Raw genomic sequence first — 20,946 nt, 5'->3', positions numbered from 1 at the left:
TTCTACCCTTTATAATTTTTTTATGATCAACTGAGTTTCGTTAATGGTAACCTCTGGCCTATGGGATTTACGGAAGTAGTACATTATTAGGTCTCTGATCGGACAGAAGTTGAGCACACTCTTTTGAAACATAGAATCTTCAACTCTCAAAATGAACAATGGGCCAGGCCCTAAAATTCAATTCCAAATGGGCCTTACTTGACGCCCATCCTTAAATTCACCTCATTAAATCATCAATGCTAGTGGAGTAGTAATATTTCCGTTTAATTTTTTCTGACCAAAACGCTCTTCTTCTATTTTGATAAGTTTTAAACTAATTAAGTTATTTTTATTTTTGATAAAAATTAATTTTCATTTTTATTTTATTCTCTTTTCATTTCTCTTACTTTATTCTCTTTTTACTTTTTTCACCATCTATTTAACACATTATTCTTAAACTCCGCCAAAAAAATGTCTTTATTAACAAGAAAACGAGGGATTAGTTTCTTACAATTTATATTTACACATAAGCAACATTAGTTTTTTTCTATTATTACTAAATAACATTAGAATTAGTCTCCTTCCTCGTGAAAGCAAATTAGCAAATGGAGTATCGTACTCATAGATTTTTAGGTACGCGTTCGGCAGTTTTCCTCCATTCCTCTGATCAGTTCCCCAGCACACGAAGCTTTTGAAATACTCTGGCCGGATAAATTTTCTGCAGCACCTGAGCTGCTCTGTAGTTGTAATGCGTCGGAAATCGGAATATGTTGATGTCGCCTAGGTGTTCGACGAAATGCGTCAACGGCATGATTGTGCTTTCTTTCCTCTGAACTTGCATTTACTTATAACTGATAGTATCTTTTGACTATGCATTAAGGTCTTGTTGATGCTTTTGTGTGCAATGTTCACCGCAATGTCGCAGCGGCTTTCACTCTTATACACAACTCACATATTATTGAGAAATGCATCTTCACCATCATTCACTTATCATGTTGCAGTAGCGCCTTATCCTGTTGCTTTTAGTTGTTATAGAGACTACAGCAAAATGCTCGCTTACGCCTCTTGTGTACCGTGCGGAAATAGTCTCATCGGCCCGCATTTTGTGACTACATATCCACTTATGTTTAGGCCCTATTGCACTTCAGAGGAATTTGAATCGATCAAACCATCTTATACAGATGGAACTGATCATGCTGATGAGGTCTATAAAACAGTGTTGGATTATGCAAAGCCCGAGTATAAAATGGAGGGGGCTCTTGATGAACTTGGCATTGAATTGACAACACCTTTGGTAGTAGAGGTTCTAGACAGGCTTCGATTTGAGGAGAAGCTAGCATTCAGGTTCTTTAATTGGGTGGGGCACCAAGAACATTATAGTCATGAGCCTGAATCCTATAATAGAATGATTGACATTCTATCCAGTACTAAGTACTAGGTGAGGCAGTTTCGTATCATCTGTGATCTTCTTGACTATATGAAAAGGAGCGGTAAAAGCTCTGTACCCATTGAGGTGTTGCTGACCATTTTGAGACGGTATATTGAGAAACACTTGACGCATCTTCAGAAGTTTGCGAAGAAGAAAAAGATACGCATGAAGACACAGCCTGAGATAAACTCGTTAAATCTGCTATTGGATGCTATGTGCAAGTGCTCTCTCGTTGAGGATGCTGAGGCGATGTGCCAGAGAGTAAGAAGCAAGGTCAAGCCGAATGCTGACACGTATAACATTTTGTTCTTTGGATGGTGCAGGATTAGACTAAAGCTATGGGCGTGCTCGAGAATATGATCAGTATGGGTTTTACGCCCGAATATTTCACGTACAACACTGCCATTTATACCTTCTGCAAAGCAGGGATGCTCAAAGATGCTGCTGAGATTCTGCAATTCATGAAGACCAAAGGCTCAACTATGTCTTCTCCCACAGCAAAAACTTACGCGATTATAATGGTAGCACTTGTCCAGAATGACAGAATGGATGAGTGCTTCGAGATCTTAGCAGATATGATAGCTAGTGGATGCCTTCATGATGTGTCTACGTACAAAGACCTGATTGATGCCATGTGTTCAGCTGGGAAAATCGAAGCAGCGTATAAGTTCTTGGAAGAGATGGGACAGACGAGCTACCCTCCTGATATTGTCACTTACAATTGCTTTCTCAAGGTTCTGTGTGATAATAGGAATAGTGAAGAGGCACTTCGTCTTTTCCGGAAAATGAACGTGGTGGGAAGCTCACCCAGTGTGCAAACGTACAATATGCTGATTGTGATGTTTTTTCAGAATTGGTGAGCCCGATGGCGCCGTTGAAGCTTGGAGGGAGATGGAGAGAAGAGGTTGTGCTCGTGATACTGATACCTACTGCGTGATGATTGAAGGACTATTCGGATGCAATAATACCAAGGATGCGATTTCACTTTTGGAAGAAGTTTTAAACATGGGGATGAAATTACCCTTTAAGAAATTCGACTCCTTTTTGAAGGAGCTCTCTGCAGTTGGTGACCTCCGTGCAATTGGTAGACTGTCGGGTACAATCCTGCAAAGGCACGCCGTTTCGCTGTAACTCAGAAGCGTAGAAGTATGAGCTTGAGAGGAAGGTGAGGGCTTCTCTAAATGGTTTCTATAAATTCCAATGGCTTGTATGATATCCCCACGTGACGATTTCTTTCTTTCATCAACTTTGGCATCTTTTCTTCATCCTGTAAATTTATTTTCTGTCTAGTTTGGAATGACATAGTTAATTGAGGAACTAAATCACATGTCAAGTAAAAATAGTGCGTCTTCTCGATTACGACCTTTACATGCATGTTATTCCCAAGAAGCTTCATGCCCTATTTGATTGCTTCAAAGTTTAGGGTAGCAAGTTTATTCCCAAGTTAATCAAAGTGGGAGAAAATAGTTAGGGTTGTACAGCCCATAATCTACAACAGATGTATAATAGAATGAAATTCAGTTTGGAACATTTTACAAACAAAATAGACCGTCGAAGATCACGATCACCATGTTGGGATAGTTTTAGAGATAACATATCACAGGGAATAATGTATGAAATAAAATGTTCAACTTATAACAACTCATATTAGTATTATTTAAATGGCATGGATAATATTGCACTACAACATCAAGCTTATTCTTGGACTTAAAATTAGTTGGAGTCATCTTGATTCTTGGACACAATAACAACTACATGATCGGTAGAAGAAATTAAAAAGAGAAAAAAGAGAATTTCATCTTCTGTATAAATCAGTACATATGATCAATAGAAGAAAAAATGGAAGAGAAAGAATCACATCTTCTGTATAAATCAGTACATGATCGAGTAATTCCTAATCCAACATCCTAATACACAACAAATACGAAATCCTGATGGAAAATGATACAGTGGATTGGCCTGCAATGCAAACAAATAACTAGTAATTAAAATGTTGACTATCATTCGATTAGTAGCTGTAACTATGCAAATTTCATGTCATAGAAAATATGTTGGCATTTGCAGAGATCCCCGTAAACCATGAATTCCAAGTTTGAAATACCATTTGTACACAAAAGAATCTTTGCATCAGATTAAAATAAAATAAAGAAACAAAAGTTGAATTGTTCATAGTTAGAGAATACCTTGTCAGTTGCCATTTGATTTAAAATCTTCCTTCCCTCTCCAAACTGCCAATACTTCATCCGTTCTGAATCGCTGGGTAAACGTAGATTCTTCTAACGGAGTCGTCTGGCCTTGAGCATATGCAAGGAGCCCAGTGTAGGCAATCATTGCCCCGTTGTCAATGCAGTATCGGTCATCAGTTGCAAATAACTTCCCTCCCCTTTCACTACACATAACACGCATCATTTCCTGTAACCGTTCATTGCATCCCACACCACCAACAATTAGCACGTCCTTCTTGTCACAATGTGCCATTGCCCGCTCCGTGATCTCCACAAGCATTGCAAACAAAGTTTCCTGCAAATCCCCAATATGCAACCAGATACAATAAGAATTTTACCTTTTCTCCCCAAAAATGAGGACTAGATATTAGCCCATCTATAATGAAAATGGTCCCAAATTACCTGCAAGGAATAACACAAGTCTGCAGGTGTGCACTCATCGTTTTTAAGTTTCTCTTCTGCTGTGGCTTCAATATAGCTCAATATCCCACTAAAGGAAACGTCCATTCCTTTCACAACATAAGGAAGCTCTATAAACTTATCTCCTTTTTTAGCAAGCTGGCAGGAAACTGGTGGAATTAGATCTAACTCACAAGCAGTTGTTTTTGTATCATATGCAATTGTGTTCATGTAACCAGCTTTAAAAGCTTCGTTAAAACCATACCTGCTCAATGTTGTAGCCGGGACTAGGGTCATTAGACAGATTAAGAACCCTAGCAAATCTGTCTAAGCAATTTCCAACTGCAATGTCTATTGTCTCGCCAAAGATACGATACCTGCCCTCGCTATAGGCAATGACCTGAGTATTTCCCCCACTCACATACAGCACAACTGGATCATCTGCCCCGGTCACTATCCTCCCCATCTCAATATGTGCTACACAGTGATTAACCCCAACTATTGGTTTCTTCCAAAGTTGTGATAATATGCGAATGACTATAGCTGATATCTACAAAAGAAACACATGATTTTAAGCCTTCTAACAATGAAAACCTGAGAATACCAATGTTAAATAACCAATAAAAACTGCTTTAAGAGAGCACAGTCATTTCAGTGTTGTGTTCAATTGTTATACTCCACTATTTTAAAAGTCCTGAAAGGAAGGACAAAAATCAAAATTCAACAATTTGTCACATCCACAAAAGGATCTAGGCATTCCCTACGTTTCAAAGAACTCATAAAAAGAATCAAAGGCATAACCCTCTGCTCGGCAAGGAATCGATCCATATTGTTTGCAGTATTTCATTTAATTTTCACCACTTCCTCAGTTTTCCAGGCTTAAAATGATACTACTCCGCCATTCATATTTTGGTGCAGAGCTGCTGGAAATTTCATTGCCTAATTTATAATTATTCCCAAGAGGTCTCTATATGGTCTTATAGTATTCCACAAGAAAAAAGAACATTTACCCTCAAACTTCAGCAGATACTTGGTCTCATTTAATATCAGTTCAACCAGAGTAACACCAATCAAACTATATCAAATTGGAAAAAAATTCAGCTGGGAAAATACTGTGAATATGCTCTCCTAGCTTTACAAATTGGTAATAGAGGTGAATTTATTTGGATCCAAATAAGTACTTAAGAGCTATTCCAGCTGAGACTGCACAACAACATAACATACAAAAAAAACCAATTTAAGTGAATTCATACTTGAAGAGGGGCTCCCATCCCGGGGCCTTTCGTGTAGCAAAGGCAGTCAATATCCTGTGGTGTAATGTTGGCCTCAGTGAGGGCCGATTTGAGGAGCGGAAGCACATGGTGGAGATGGTGTTGGGCGGTTTCGCGGGGGAGAAAGCCATGCCCTGGCGGAGTGATGTAAGTATGACGAGGATTCGACAAAATGCAACCGTCCAGCGTCACAGCGCCTACCGCAATCTTGTTAGCGGATCCTTCAAACCCTAACGCTATCAGCCGTTTCTTCTCCGCCATAACTAACACACCACGAAAAAAACAGAGAATTGTGCAACAGAAAGGAGTTCGAATCCACAGAGAAATGGAAACTAGAATATAGGCTGAACAAGATGAAGAAACGGCGGTTACAAGTTGAGGGTTTATTCAATAAACTTTTTTCCATTCCTTTTTCCTCTTCTTTTAAAGTCAATATAAATTAGTTTTTGAAATTGTTTCATTATTTTCAAACGTCACGTAGTCTACAATAAACTTAATTGGGCTTATTATTGGGCTTTATTTGATTTGATGGTTTCATGAGATATAATTTGACTGTTGGGCTATCGATGTAGTGCAACTATATTTATATATGAGTTGAAATCATGGCATATTTATTAAGTACACCAAATTATTCTCTAAAAATATAATTATGGGAAATTTTTGATTTTTTTCCTATGAATGATTATACGATTCTGAGTGGTCTACGAAGAGTGTACATGTCTAATTTATTATAAAAGGTAAAGACAGTATTATACCATTTGAACGATTGTATAAACTTTACGAATTGCATTTAGCACTATTGATTCACCCGAAAACTAATTTCTCGGTAATATTATTATTATTGTTCTATCAATGGAAATTTTAATAATTATTTCATCAATTAGTTAATTGAGTTATTATTTCAATTACTTGATTGTATTTGATTGATTAATATAAATTTAAAATCCTAACAATACACAAGATAAGTCATCTATCATTATATCAAAATGACATTGGTTATATTTTTTTATTTTAAGTCTTAACCTTTTCTATTTACCTATTTAAAGATTATTAATTGCTTATTATTATATCTGGTTTAGTTAAATGCAATTGATATAATTTAAATAATATTGTGTTGTATTCTCTATATTTTCTTAATTTATTACATTATTTTTAATAAATAAAATCACAATCATAAATTAATGAGTTATCATTGTAATAGTTAACATTATTATCATTAGAAAGGTGATTAGATGTATCTTTCATTTTTTTATATATATAATAAATTAATACCATTATACTTTTATTTCCCAATCGTAAGTGGCAATATCACCTCTGACCAAATCTTATTCCCAAAATCAGCCAATCTAAACGCAATTAGATTTTCTATTGAGTACACGAAAAAGTCCAAACTTATAGATGAGGACATTTATCTCATTATAAATACCAGAATTTTTCCAATCTTATAATATCAAGCAGAAAAGCCGTTTCTTTGTCACATTGTAATTTTTCCAATCATAATATATCTCGTTGTGTTTGAATCTTGATATTGAATTTTTTTTGTTGCCAAGATGACCAACCTCGTTGACCAGCTCCATCATGGTAAATAATTTTATTTTCCTCCCAAAATGCCATAATGTTTCACAATATTCACGATCTATAATTTAAAATTGTGTGTGAGATGAAGAGATTAAAGTTGGCAGCAATCTCAAGGCGCCTTCGAAGCTCCTGAAATAAATGCTTTTGGTCAAAACTTTAGAGCATCCATAACGGTTTTCACCCAGCAATAGCCCAGCCATAGCCCAGCCACAAACTGTTTCTGTCACATCATCAGTACTAAAAATCCTTCTGTCACATCATCGGGACAAGCAAATAGCTCAGCAATAGCCTAGCCAATCACTCAAAATTACATAAAATAAATAATTAACAATCACACAAAATACGGAATTAAATTTACGACACAGATACGGAAAAACCCAATAATAATATTAAAAATTAAAAAAGTACATTAATTAAAAAAACACAACTAAGAATGAGTTTGTCCCACATCGAAAGTGGAACATGAAACATTCAAGGATGTCTCTATAAAAGAGAAACAACCAAGAATGAATTTGTTCCACTTTCGACAACCAAGAATAAGTTTGTCCCACATCGAAAGTGAAACATAAAACATTCAAAGATGTCTCTATAAAAAAGAAACAACCAAGAATGAGTTTGTCCCACATCGAGAGTGGAACATAAAACCTTCAAGGATGTCTCTATAAAAAAGAAACAACCAAGAATGAGTTTGTCCCACATCGAGAGTGGAACATAAAACCTTCAAGGATGTCTCTATAAAAGAGAAACAACCAAGAATGAGTTTGTCCCACATCGAAAGTGGAACATAAAACCTTCAAGGACGTCTCTATAAAAGAGAAACAACCAAGAATGAGTTTCATAAAAAAATACATTAAATAAAAAAAAATTAAAATTGGTTGGCCGATTGCTCACCGATCGGGAGCCTACAATGGCGGCCAGCCGATCGGCCAGCGCCCGAGAATCGGCGTGCGCACGCCGATTTGGCGCTCGCCGCTTGCAATGGTTCGGCGAGCGCCGCGAATCGGCTAGCCGGTGCGCTCGCCGCCATTATGGATGCTCTTAGGTATTGAATTAATCATATTACAATTGATTTAATTTCTAAATCTAGTTTTTAAAAATATTAGTATTTGATATGAAATTTATAGGGACTATACGAATGCCGAGACCGAGAGGCAGAAAGGGGTTGAGGAATTCTACCGTTTGCAACACATCAACCAGACATATGATTATGTGCGTGCAACACATTTCATTTTGAATCAACCACTGCTATATCTTTTTTTTAATTTTAGTTTTAAAATTGAATTGCAAATGCAGGTTAAGCAGATGAGAAAAAAGTTTTCAAAACTTGACAAAATGGAAATGAGCATATGGGAATGTTGTGAGCTTCTTAATGAAGTAGTGGATGAAAGTGATCCTGATTTAGACGAACCACAAATTCAACACTTGTTGCAATCTGCCGAGGCTATCCGCAAGGACTACCCCGATCAAGATTGGTTGCACCTCACCGCTCTAATTCACGGTACGCAACCAAACAACTGCCTCATTAATTCGTTATTCATCCCACATGGCTGAACAAGTAAATTAAAACAATGTATAAGTGTTTCCTCAACTTCGTTTGTATAGTATTATACTAATGTTAAGTTTGAGTGTGCATAATTGAAACCTGACACACTAATTTTTTCAGATCTAGGAAAAGTGCTCCTTCTCCCGAAATTCGGAGGGTTGCCTCAATGGGCCGTTGTTGATGAGTACATTAACACCTACTAGTACTATAGTACTATATTTTTCTCCATTTAGACGATGATCACTCATATAAATTTCCCAAATCAGGTGACACATTCCCTCTTGGATGTGCTTTCGACGCCTCCAATATTCATCACAAGGTAACAAATTAATTCTGTTGGTTCTACTGATTACAAGAGATAACAAAACCAAAACCGGGCGTAATACAACCCAAAAGAAAAGAAAATGAGGAACTGAACTTAAAAATTACAACGTAGAATCGAAAACTACTAAACCAGTATGATTAGCCGAGTCGAGGAGGCCTCTTCCCGCAAGACGAGATACGCCCCGGTAGTGCTCTTCGGTTTGGCGTGTCGTCCCCAAAGGTAAAACGGCTACGTCTCTATTGATGCAGCACCGCAATCAGTAGAGCTCCGGCGAACTGGATGGAGGAGAGGGCAGAGCTTCGACAGAAGGACAATGCAGAGAGAGGGAGAGAGCTTATGATGCAGAGAATGCTTGGAATTGTGTGTCCTAATGCAGTGGTATGGCTAGCCTATTTATAGGCCAAGCCACCATGCAGGGTCAACCGAGCCATGAAGGCTCATCATGGCAGATTCGTAACCGCCGTCGGTTACGAGCGTGGCGGCGGCGCGTGCGTGTGCGCGCGTGTGGGCTCTTTCACCCATCTTGGTCCACTATAATTATTAAGTAACATAAAGTCACTTAATTTATACACATTAAAGATGTATTAATCTTCCAATGTGGGATAATTAACACTAGTTAATTATTCCCTAAGCACATGCTCCAAGCTTTAATTAAAAGCTAATTATGCCCAACTTTAATCCACTATTTCTCACTCACCGGAAATCGGATTTGAGAAAGTGAATATACTACATTTATCTACGTAAAATGTAGATCGACGCTATATCATTTAATTTCACAAAATTAAATGTCTCGTCACATTTATTCTTTGGTCAAAACCATTGACCAGGCATATTTAATCCATGAGTGGAAATAGCCAAATGCATATGCATGCAGACATAAGCTCAACCCTCGAGAGGTATATAAGCATAAGGATAGGTAGTTGTTGACTTTGAACCCTCCATAGTCGACACCATCGGATACACAGGCGGCTTAGTAGCGCGATGCTTTGAACTAATCCCCCACGGCGTGCACCGAGACAATGGTGCTTAAACACCTCAACCTCATCCGTTCTCACGTTTTGTGTCCATTGCGGTCTTGGACACCACTTTGGATTCATAAGTGCATTTTTTATGAAGCGACCACACTTCGCACTTACATAGGTGATTCTTAGTCAAGTACCTTGCCATACTTGGTCTCTTTGAGAATTCCATCTCTTTGAGATCCTTAAGAACCATTAAAAGTCATAGACTTAGCCTTTACCACTAGGCAAGCTCTCCAACACTCTATTGCTCTCTAGGGAATAGATATAGTTGAGTGTTTCTCATGAACTCTCATAGCTTAGTTGTCCCTTTGAACCAAGTTCTTGGGATCTCCAGTCATCATGGTTGGGTTACCACTATGATAATTCTTTAGTTTGTGGATTTCAAACCCATTCCCTCTAGCAACTTATTCATTTGATCACGGTTTAACCCTTTGGTTAGCGGATCCGCTAGATTATCTATTGACTTCACATAGTCAATTGTAATCACCCCTGTTGTGATCAAATGTCTCACGGTGTTATGTCGTCGACGTATATGTCGAGACTTACCGTTATAGAAGCCATTGTTTGCCCTTCCAATAGCTGCTTGGCTATCGCAGTGGATCAGCACTGGTGGCACTGGCTTAGACCAACATGGAATGTCTTCAAGAAAGTTCTTAAGCCACTCGGCTTCCTCACCAGCCTTATCCAAGGCAATGAACTCCGATTCCATTGTTGATCGGGCTATACAGGTCTGTTTTGTGGATTTCCACGATACAGCACCACCCCCAATAGTAAAGACATATCCACTTGTTGAAAGTGAGTCTCTATTATCGGATATCCAATTGGCATCACAGTACCCTTCAAGTACCGGGGGGTATCTCGAGAAGTGTAGCCCAAGATTTTGAGTGTGTTTTAAATATCTCAAAACCCTCACAAGAGCTCTCCAATGCTCTTTGCTTGGATTGCTCGTGTAACGACTCAACTTGTTCACGGCACAAGCAATGTCAGGTCGAATGCAATTAGTCAAGTACATAATGCACCCGATGACCCGTGCATACTCTTCTTGTGCAACGGGCTCGCCTTTGTTTTTGCTCAAGTGAACGTCGAGTTCAATTGGAGTCTTAACCGGCGCGCCATCATAGGCTTTGAATTTATTCAATATCTTCTCAACATAATGTGATTGTGTTAAGATGATTCCATCATTCGTTCTTAGAATCTTCATTCCAAGAATTACATCGGCTAGACCCATGTCTTTCATGTCAAAGTTTCTCTTTAACATGGCCTTTGTATCGTTAATTACTTGAGTGTTGCTACCCAAGATTAACATATCATCAACGTAGAGACACACTATAACATGACCGTTATTAGTGCTCTTGATGTAGACACATTTGTCGCACTCGTTGATTTTAAACCCATTTGATAACATCACATTATCAAACTTCAAGTGCCATTGCAATGGCGCTTGTTTCAATCCATATAGGGACTTTACGAGCTTGCATACCTTTTTCTCTTGTCCAGGTACTACAAACCCTTCGGGTTGTTCCATATAGATTTCATCTTCTAGTTCACCATTTAGAAACACGGTCTTTACATCCATTTGATGAATCTCAAGATTGTGCAATGCAGCAATAGCGAGAAGCACTCGTATAGATGTAATCCTTGTTACAGGTGAATAGGTATCGAAGAAGTCATGTCCTTCCTTTTGTTTAAAACCCTTTACTACTAATCGGGCTTTATACTTATCAACTGTTCCATCGGCCTTAAACTTTCTTTTAAGAACCCATTTGCATCCTAAAGGTTTAGCACCTTCGGGCAAATCAACCAACACCCATGTGTGGTTTAGCAAAATTGAATCAATTTCGCTTTGAACAGCTTCTCTCCAATGCTGCCCGTCTGGGCCAGCAAAGGCTACTTTTATCGATGTTGGTTCTTCATCCAACATGAAAGCAATGTAGTCAGGACCAAAAGTTTTTGGTGTTCTGACTCTATTACCACGTCTTAGTACTGTATCTTTTGGATCGGGCCTTGCACGCTTGCGCGATTCAGGTTCCGCATCTGCTGATTTATAACTAATGGCTTCTTCTTCCACTTGTTTAGAACTAGTGGCTTCTTCAATTCTTGTCTCAGAATTGGTTGAGACTTTTTCCTTGTCTTTGCAAGGAAATGTATTTTCGAGAAATACAGCATTCCTCGACTCAATTGTTGTTCCTACTGTGATAGTCGATATTTCAGACTTGTGAACAACAAATCGATATGCACTACTGTTAAGTGCATATCCAATGAAGATGCAATCAACCGTCTTAGGTCCGATTGTAACTTCTTTGGGCGGAGGAACCATCACCTTTGCCAAACACCCCCACACTTTGAGGTATTTGTAGGATGGCTTCCTTCCCTTCCACAACTCATAAGGAGTGACATCTTTTCCTTTGAGAGGGATCTTATTCAAGATATAGTTGGCTGTCAAAACAGCTTCCCCCCACATGTTATGTGGTAATCCTGAAGTTAGAAGCAGTGCATTCATCATCTCTTTTAGAGTTCGATTTTTGCGTTCTGCAACACCATTAGATTGTGGTGAATATGGAGCAGTTGTTTGATGAATTATACCACTTGCGTTGCATAACTCCTCAAACGGGGCTACATATTCGCCTCCTCTATCGCTTCGAATCATTTTGATTTTACAACCAAGTTGATTCTCAACTTCGTTCTTATAATTTTTGAACGCTTCTATTGCTTCATCTTTACTTCTTAAAAGATAAATGTAGCAATACCTTGTGCAATCATCTATGAAAGTGATAAAGTACTTTTTACCACCTCTTGTTTGCACCATCTTTAAATCACATACGTCCGTGTGAATTAATTCAAGGGGTTTTGTGCTTCGTTCAACCGAGTGAAACGGCAACTTAGTCATTTTTGCTTCAAGACAAATTTCACATTTATCTTGGGTATCCAATTCATTAGCCTTTAGTAAATCTAAATTCACTAATCTTTTAATAGCTTTTGAATTCACATGTCCCAATCTACAATGCCACAAATTTGAAGACTCAATCAAATAAGAGGAAGTAGATGCTTTATTCTTATTAGCCAGTGGCTTTGGAACACGCAGTGTTGCTACACTAAGCTTGAAAAGTCCGTCGGTTACATAACCTTTTCCGAGGGACTTCCCAAACTTATACAATGCAAACCTATCGGATTCAAATACAAGTTTAAAACCCTTATTCACTAGTATTGATCATGAAACTAGGTTCTTCCGGATGTCCGGAACGTGCAGCGCATCCTTCAAGGTGATTGAGACGCCAGACGTCATCTTTAGGATTACATCACCAACTCCGAGGATTTCAGACGAGGCTTGATTCCCCATGTTTATATTTCTCCCTTCAACGTTGTTGTAGGTGGAGAACATACTCCTATCTGCACAAACATGTGCAGTAGCGCCGGTATCAATATACCAGCCACCCTTGTTGTTGTTGACAAGGTTGACCTCTTCAGTGACCACAGCAATGAGGTCGTTCTCATCCCAGTCCTTGAATTCCTTCTCAATGACGTGGGCAGCCGGCTTCTTCTTCTTGCTGCGGCAGTCTTTAGCAAAGTGGCCTGGTTTGCCACACTTGTAGCAGTCGCCTTCAAACTTCTTTGAAGGCTGCTCTCCCTTCCCTTTGTCGTTTGGACGGTTTGGGCGAGGGCGTTTGTTGGAGGGTCCGCCCCGCTCCAACAGATTGGCCTTGGCTTCGTTTGGGGCGAATCCCTTAGCCTTTTGATCACTTTTGCGCACGTCGGCCTCGATGCGCAACTTCACGATCAAGTCTTCAAGGGTCATCTGCTTTCGCTTGTGCTTGAGATAACTCTTGAAGTCCTTCCAACTTGGAGGGAGCTTGTCAATGATCGTGCACCTTAGGAATTTGTCGGGCAAGGTCATCCCTTCAGCCACTAATGAGTGGATGATCATTTGGAGCTCTTGGACTTGCTCCATGACGGGTCGAGAGTCGACCATTTTGTAGTCCATAAACTTGGATGCTACAACTTGTTCCGTCCCTGCAGCATTATCTATGCTATACTTCTTTTCTAGGTTTTCCCACATTTGTTTAGATGTGGTTACATTGGAGTATACATTATAGAGGCTATCATCTAATGCACTTAAAATAAAATTTTTACATAGATAATCCCCTTTTCTCCAAGCTTCATAGTCCGCCATGACTTCGAGCCTAGTCTCTTGGAGTTTACGACCAAGGATGTGGCTTGGAAAATGTGGTTATGTCATGGGGGCACGACGACTACATGTCTTTGGTAATTCTATAACAATTAATATAATTAATTGCATACACACAATTTTCATATTAGTTGAAATTTCATGCTTCTTAATTTGTTTCAATTTGTAGGTGTCTAAGGAAAATGGAACAACTCTACCTCCAGCCGCATTGTTCATTGTCCGTTACCATTCATTTTATCGTAAGTATTCAAATTTTTACATAGTAAATGAATGATGAATTATTAATTACTAGTACTAAATATTCCACATGCAATAAATATGAAATTAGAATTCATGAATTCAATTGTGAAAATTAAAAAGATAATGTCACTCACAAAACTCAATTAATAAAACTAATAAATTTTCTGTTTATTGGAAGTGACATTAAATAATTGTATTGACATTTGTAATTACAGCGTTGCATAAGGCTGGAGCTTATACACACTTGATGAACGACGAAGACAGGGAGAACCTCAAATGGCTCCACGTATTCAAGTAAATAAACTGATTAATTTTAATTAAAAATTAAGACCTTAATATTTACTAGACGTAGCTAGTATATATTAACATTATTTTTTGAATTAAAATTGTACAGCAAATACGATCTTTACTGTAAGAGCAAAGTTCATGTTGATGTAGAAGAAGTGAAACCCTACCATATGTCACTCATTCACAAGGTGTGTTTTAATTACTAGCTATTTATTCATTTTCTGTTTTGTTGTTTTTTATGTATTTATTGTAGTTTTAATTGGCCGATGAGAAGTAAATATTTTATACTTTATTATTGCAGTACTTCCCAGAAAAGTTGAGATGGTAAATTTGTGTGCAAGTGTTTCTTGAAGAGTAATGTTGGGCAAAGGATGAAAGTTGTAATTATTTATTTTGTCAATTTGTGTGCAAGTTTTTCAATTGACTACAGTTAGTATTTAAACTTTCGTAACACCCCAATAATTGTCATGGACTTACAAGCCATTTTTTGTAAGCGAACGACTGGTTTTTTTTTTTTTTTTCATTTTCTCTTTGTGTTAAATCAATTACTTTTATTAGTAATCTAGATTATTATGTTGGGCATTCCATGAAATTAAGTATGGATTTAATGCACGTTTGGGCCTGGAATATGATAAATAACATGTTTTTTTATAGAAAACTACAATATCAGAAATCATCCACAACATGAGAAAATATTCCATGGTCTTGGCATACCAAATTGACAATATGACTTGGTATAGCCAACTAATAGTTTTCTGACAAGTGTTATCAATAACCATATGTATTATGAAAACTAAATACACCTAATATGGAGTAGAAGATTTCATCAATTTATTGGCCTTTATTTCTTTTATTTGAAATTTTTTATGCATATAAATTTTATTTTTTATTTTAATTTTTTTTATATTATACTATTAAAAATCGAGATTAATTAATTTGAACTTTTTTATTATTATATTAGTGAATTACAACTTTTAATATATTTTATAACATGTAGAAATAATTTTAAAAAAATAAGAAAGAAAATAAAATATTAATAGTGTAAGAACACTTACATTTGTTATGCAACGGAACAAATTTATATACATCAAAAATTCAATAACATAAAATGTTAAAGATGGAAGAAAACTTATTTTTTGATGAATATTAACTAACCAACATTCCAAGAAAATTAAATTGTAGTGACAATAAATTAATATACTAAAATGATACCTTATTTTTTATTTTATAAAAAATCTATATAAGTAGTGTGATAAAATGTGATAATTTGAACTTTTTTATATTGATTAATTAATATTAATTTTTAATAACATATAAAAAGTTAGTAAAAAATATTAAAGGTTGGAGAAAACTTTAATTTTATTTTTACTGAAAAATAAATTCAATATGTATCAAAATATTTAGTCGAAGAAATAAAAGCATAAAAATGCAAAAAGTACTTTAGATGCATTTAGTTTCAATATTATATACAATTACTCTTGTTAGAATATTTATAAATTAATTCCAATATTTAATATTTCAATAGTATAATATAAACAAATTAAAATATGAAATAAAGTTTATATGCATAAAAAATTTAAAATAAAAGAAATATTGGCCTATAAATTGATGAAATCTTCCATATATTAGGTGTATTTAGTTTCCATAATACACATTATTGATAACACTTGTCAAAAAAAACTATTAGTTGGTCACACCAAATCATATTGCCAACATGGTCTGTCAAGACCATGGAATATTTTCTAAATCCACAAGACAGAATGAAACTAATTATAATTGTCAGCACAACACTTAAAGGCCAACTTAAAGGCCAAAATAAAGAACTGCATAAATCTGTGAAAAAAATTGCCAGCACAACACTAAAGGCTAATTTTTGTCGCACAATTTTCTACATTCAATTATTCTAAAAATAATAATAATACAAAACAAATAATCTGCTTTGAACAACAAAACTCAGCAATTTCTACATGTCTGCAAAGAAATTAGTTGAATTGTCAAGTTTGCTTCCCATGCTTACATTTTTCCTCTTGGTCCCTGCAAACATTGCCAGGAGGAGCACACTAGTTCATAAGATATTTGTAGTAATTATTTACAACAAGATTAAGAAAATTTTAATCTAACTAATCCAAGCCAAATTTAACCTCATTGTATAACTCAGTCATAAAAAAATTGATGCATCAACAAACACACGAGTTACATGACTCAAAGAATGCTATTGAAACCTAAAATGATTTCTGTCAGAAAATTAATTCAAGAATTTCTACCTCGCACTCTATAAAAACTGAATGCGACTAAAGATATTGGCTTACCTTTAGAGGGTTTTGGGATACTAGCATCGACATCCATCCCATCGCTATCACTATCTGAAGCTGCTGAATGGTTTGGCATGCTATTTTCAGATCCTTGCAGCAATTCATCCAAATCCCACAGCTATATATATTAACAGGCCACGGTTAGTTGAGAGCATAGATTATGTAAAACAAGCTATATGCAGATAAAAAAAGATAGACAGACCAAATGTAGATTTGCATATATGAATATAACAGTTGAGTTGCAGAGAGACCCTGACCTTTAGTGTTTGATCATGTGAAATGCTGCCAAGGAACTTTTTATCATGAGAAAAAGCTGCAGGGCAAGAAAACAAATTACAGTGAGAGAAAAGAGAAAAATGCAAAAGATTATTGATATGCTTTGCTTCTGACTACAAGAGCTAAAAACTTCAAATTATCAGTTTGCAAAAAGGAATGGCGTCATACCAAGACCTTCCACAGGGTATTCAGAATGCTCAGCAATTGGCTGAATTATTCTATTTGGCAGAATACCTACCAGGCTATAAAACAAAAAGGGAGATATAAGTTAAACTTAAGTGTGGAATGTGAGTTTTTTATACAAAAACCTCACCTGATTATTCCATTCTCTGAACCAGCTATTAATCTCTCTTCGTCAAGCTTAAGATTTAGAATAATCTCATCAGACAAACAACTTGAGAAGCAAGAAAAAAGTGATAAAAAAAGGAAAAAGCTCATCATGAGTACTGACCTTTAGCATGGCATCAACAGAGTTTGGGGAGAGATCAACAAAACGATCGCTAATCATTAAAACACTACTATCAGTATTAACCAAAAATAAGTAATGCAAACCAAATTCCAAAGTATAAAAGGATATTGCAGGGTCTCCATCCCAATATGGTTAGGACTATATGTAAATAAAGAAAATAGACATCCAAGAAAGGCATATACCTGCAATCCTTGAAAAATCCCCAAGAGTACAACAGCAATGTTCCACTTTGTGTTCCACAAACAACCTTTCTACCGTTCTAGTCCAAAGGGGAACATGCAACAGTTAGGCAATAGGCATATAAAAAGTACTAGGTAACCTGGAAAGATATAGTAGTAAAAAGGTTTCATCACTCACTAATGAGTAATGAATAGCAACAAAAACAAACTCAGCAGGTCTCTTCTATGCTAGAGGCCTTTATTTTCAAAGCAAATCTAGAAACAACTTTCACTTTTCAGGACGAAATTAAAACCAACCTTCATAATCACAACAGAAAGCAGCTCATCCTCAGAGAACTCGGATCGAGTTTGAACCTGATGTACATTAATAACATATATTCTTTCATTGAGTAAATGTAGTTGATAAAGGCACTGACAACCAGATGCAATCAAAAATGACCAAGTGCTAGAAGAAAGTAAAAGAGCATACCTTGTTGCTTCTTAAGTTGCAAACAGATAAAGTGCCATCCCCACTGTGTTAAATTTCATAAAAATTTAAAGCATGTATAAGAGAAGTGGAAATATCATAAAATGGATGGCATCATAAGCACTGATGTAGTGAAGAAAATGTTATCACGTGATGAATTTGCATCAAAGCACAAAACTTACAAAAGATTAAAACTGGGAAGCTAATAGAAGATATACACTACATTCTCAACATTTAAATAGGGCGGTCTACACTCAGCATATGAAATTTGAGTTTCAAAAATGAACATTGACATATAGGATTAGGAACATGTTAACAAAATTTCAGAAAATTAAATTTATAGGTACTACTCCCTGCCTCCCAAGCAGGCAACAAAAGGAAAAATGAGGGGGACCAATTCCCACATCCCAGTGAGTTCAACTATGACAAACTTGATTAACTTAAGAGCCCACATCTCAGAAGAAACCACATTTTGCAGGATTTTATCAGAAAGGTTTGTATTAACAGACATGAACGCATACGGAAGACAAGACTACCTTGTTCCAATCAATTTCATCGAGTCTGATGCAAATGTCATATCTGATATATATTCTTCATGAACATGTAAAGTGTTGCAGCAAGTACGTTGCCTGGTATCCCATACCTGTGATACCAGTACGAAAAATGAAAATATGTTCATTAGACAGTTAAGAGAAAATGGTTCACCATTAGCTGCTTGGGAAAAAAAACACCACTCTTCTTACTAAACAATACAGACTCATCATTTATCACTGAAACAGAAGGTGTCATAGGCTGAACTCTCAACTAAAAACAAATCCAGAGCAGAATTCTTGATTTCAACACAAAAGATGGTGCCAAGGGATACATGCTGCATTTTAGATAATAATGCACAGTTCAACTAATTATTCTACATATAAGATGAACTCACACTAATCAACAAAGTGATTTTACTAGTAATAAGATAAGAGTACAAATTTCATTGGATGCAGACCAGAATAAATTGGATAACAAAAATGCATTAAGTATGTCCACTATGAGGGAGCTACCCAGTAGCATTTATGTTTGAAAATACTTGATCAACCCTGATAACATAACCACAGAAATACATCCCTTAATTGCTGTTCCTCGAGTTTTACAGAGCTTACAAGTATAAGTTACAACAAGCACAGCATACCCTCCAAAAATAGCACACAGCTATAGTGCACTTTAAGTCATGAGACTGAATTTCCAATAGTTAGGTGAATTTCCAATAGTTAGGTGAGTGAAACTTCACCTTAATACAACCATCATCATCACCGGAAGCAATGGTAGATTCTGTCAAGTTAACTATGCGATTTACAGCAGCCCTACATATTTGGCAAGTAACCCTTTTAATTTTACAAAACGACATCTATGATAGTGTTACTAGATCCATAACTGGAAACAAAAATTTTGTTGTAAAACATACCCATGAGAGTTATCAAGGCGTGCAATAGCCGCACCAGTTTCAACATCTGTTGCAAGAATGGAACAATCCGGAGAGCCGGTGACTATAGCTGAGCACGAAATCCGATTTCAGTAGACGAAATAAGCCAAAAAAAAAACACAGCAACAATCAGTACTACAGAAAGCACACAAATTACCACGCCCTTCGTTGACGAAACGGAGAGCCCTACATGATTCGGTATGAGCATTCACTTCTAGCAGCCTAATAATCAGCATAACCATAACAGTTTAACTAAATCAACACATCAAATTCATAATTTTGAATTGCCGAGGAGAAAAATTGTACCGTTGCGGCGTAGCTTCTGCATCATAACGGTACCTAATGGAAAGGAACAGAGAATGCATCAACAACATAATTCATATGATAATAGTTGGAAAGTGAGACTGGACTCACAGTAGGAGGTTGCCGGTGATGAGACCAGCCGCGACGATATTAGTTGACGGATGAAAGTCAAGATCAAAGGGAAGTTTTTCCAAATCAATCTCCATTTGGTATTTACACAGAAAATACTAGTCAATTTAGGCGGGCTGTGGCGGGATGGCGGTTGGAGAAGTGCGGCTGTGGGAATTCAGGCGCGAGGGAGGAGTATGTGATGCAGAAGTAGCGATTGTTAATTTTCTAGGGCTTTTTCTTTAGGCCTCCTATTAAGCCCAATAATAATAATGAATGAATATAATAGCCCATAACTTATTTTTCAAACTTTTTCATTTAATGATAAGTTGGTACATTAAAAAACATAAGCAAGTGATAAATATTAGTCTAATTTTTTTTATTTGGTTGTCTCGCTGAGATATTTCAGTTTTTGGCAAATACACATCTTCTCTTTATTCTCTCTTCATATTTCTAGTTTATTTTCTTTCCTATTTTATTAGTCCAGCAAATTTCAATTTTACAATACTATTTCCCAACACCAAGTTTAGCACTACACATTGTCATCCTAAATCAAATCATTTGAAGTAAATTTATTAATTCATTTTTAAAGCATGATTTAAGTAATTCTTCATTATATCACAAATTATCATGATGCTGAATCTCCATCAATTAACTTTCTCAAATAAACATCTAATATATTATGAAAAAAATCGGAGTACGCGCTAAAAAATTCATAAAAATCAAAGCTTGATTTGTTATTTTATTAATTTCTTTTAAATTATAGAGAAAATAAGTAAATCGAGATTTATTTTGTATATTTTTTGTGAAATTAAAATTTTCAATAACATTTTTTATATATTAGAATTAAATTTAGATATATAAATCACAATGAACAACATGATAC

General features: G+C 36.3%; 2 protein-coding genes and 2 pseudogenes across 2 annotated transcripts; 2 read left to right on the top strand and 2 right to left on the bottom strand.

Moving 5' to 3' along the window:
* Positions 1 to 253: 253 nt before the first annotated feature.
* On the top strand, positions 254 to 2,750 carry LOC121806411 (annotated as a pseudogene).
* A 430-nt stretch (positions 2,751 to 3,180) lies between these two features.
* On the bottom strand, positions 3,181 to 5,706 carry LOC121806244 (probable tRNA N6-adenosine threonylcarbamoyltransferase). Its single transcript, XM_042206225.1, has 5 exons — positions 5,286 to 5,706; positions 4,298 to 4,582; positions 4,036 to 4,191; positions 3,592 to 3,928; positions 3,181 to 3,367 (listed from the first exon to the last, which is right to left on the bottom strand). Exons 1-4 carry the CDS (start codon positions 5,562 to 5,564, stop codon positions 3,596 to 3,598), a joined length of 1,053 nt encoding a protein of 350 aa, XP_042062159.1. The 5' UTR covers positions 5,565 to 5,706; the 3' UTR covers positions 3,181 to 3,367; positions 3,592 to 3,595.
* A 1,147-nt stretch (positions 5,707 to 6,853) lies between these two features.
* LOC121808815 lies at positions 6,854 to 14,810 on the top strand (annotated as a pseudogene).
* Positions 14,811 to 16,273: 1,463 nt separating this feature from the next.
* On the bottom strand, positions 16,274 to 20,282 carry LOC121809868 (WD repeat-containing protein 55-like). The gene is made up of 15 exons (XM_042210698.1): positions 20,064 to 20,282; positions 19,956 to 19,988; positions 19,807 to 19,871; positions 19,632 to 19,719; positions 19,458 to 19,530; positions 18,721 to 18,827; positions 18,188 to 18,230; positions 18,016 to 18,072; positions 17,722 to 17,798; positions 17,522 to 17,570; positions 17,384 to 17,430; positions 17,239 to 17,312; positions 17,052 to 17,107; positions 16,792 to 16,912; positions 16,274 to 16,516 (listed from the first exon to the last, which is right to left on the bottom strand). Exons 1-15 carry the CDS (start codon positions 20,156 to 20,158, stop codon positions 16,446 to 16,448), a joined length of 1,056 nt encoding a protein of 351 aa, XP_042066632.1. The 5' UTR covers positions 20,159 to 20,282; the 3' UTR covers positions 16,274 to 16,445.
* Between the last annotated feature and the right edge of the window lie 664 nt (positions 20,283 to 20,946).

This window comes from Salvia splendens, chromosome 6, assembly GCF_004379255.2.
Source record: "Salvia splendens isolate huo1 chromosome 6, SspV2, whole genome shotgun sequence".
In the NCBI taxonomy this organism is placed as follows: domain Eukaryota; kingdom Viridiplantae; phylum Streptophyta; class Magnoliopsida; order Lamiales; family Lamiaceae; genus Salvia; species Salvia splendens.
Note: the sequence above shows the minus strand (reverse complement) of the source record. Positions and strands in the feature narration are given on the sequence as shown.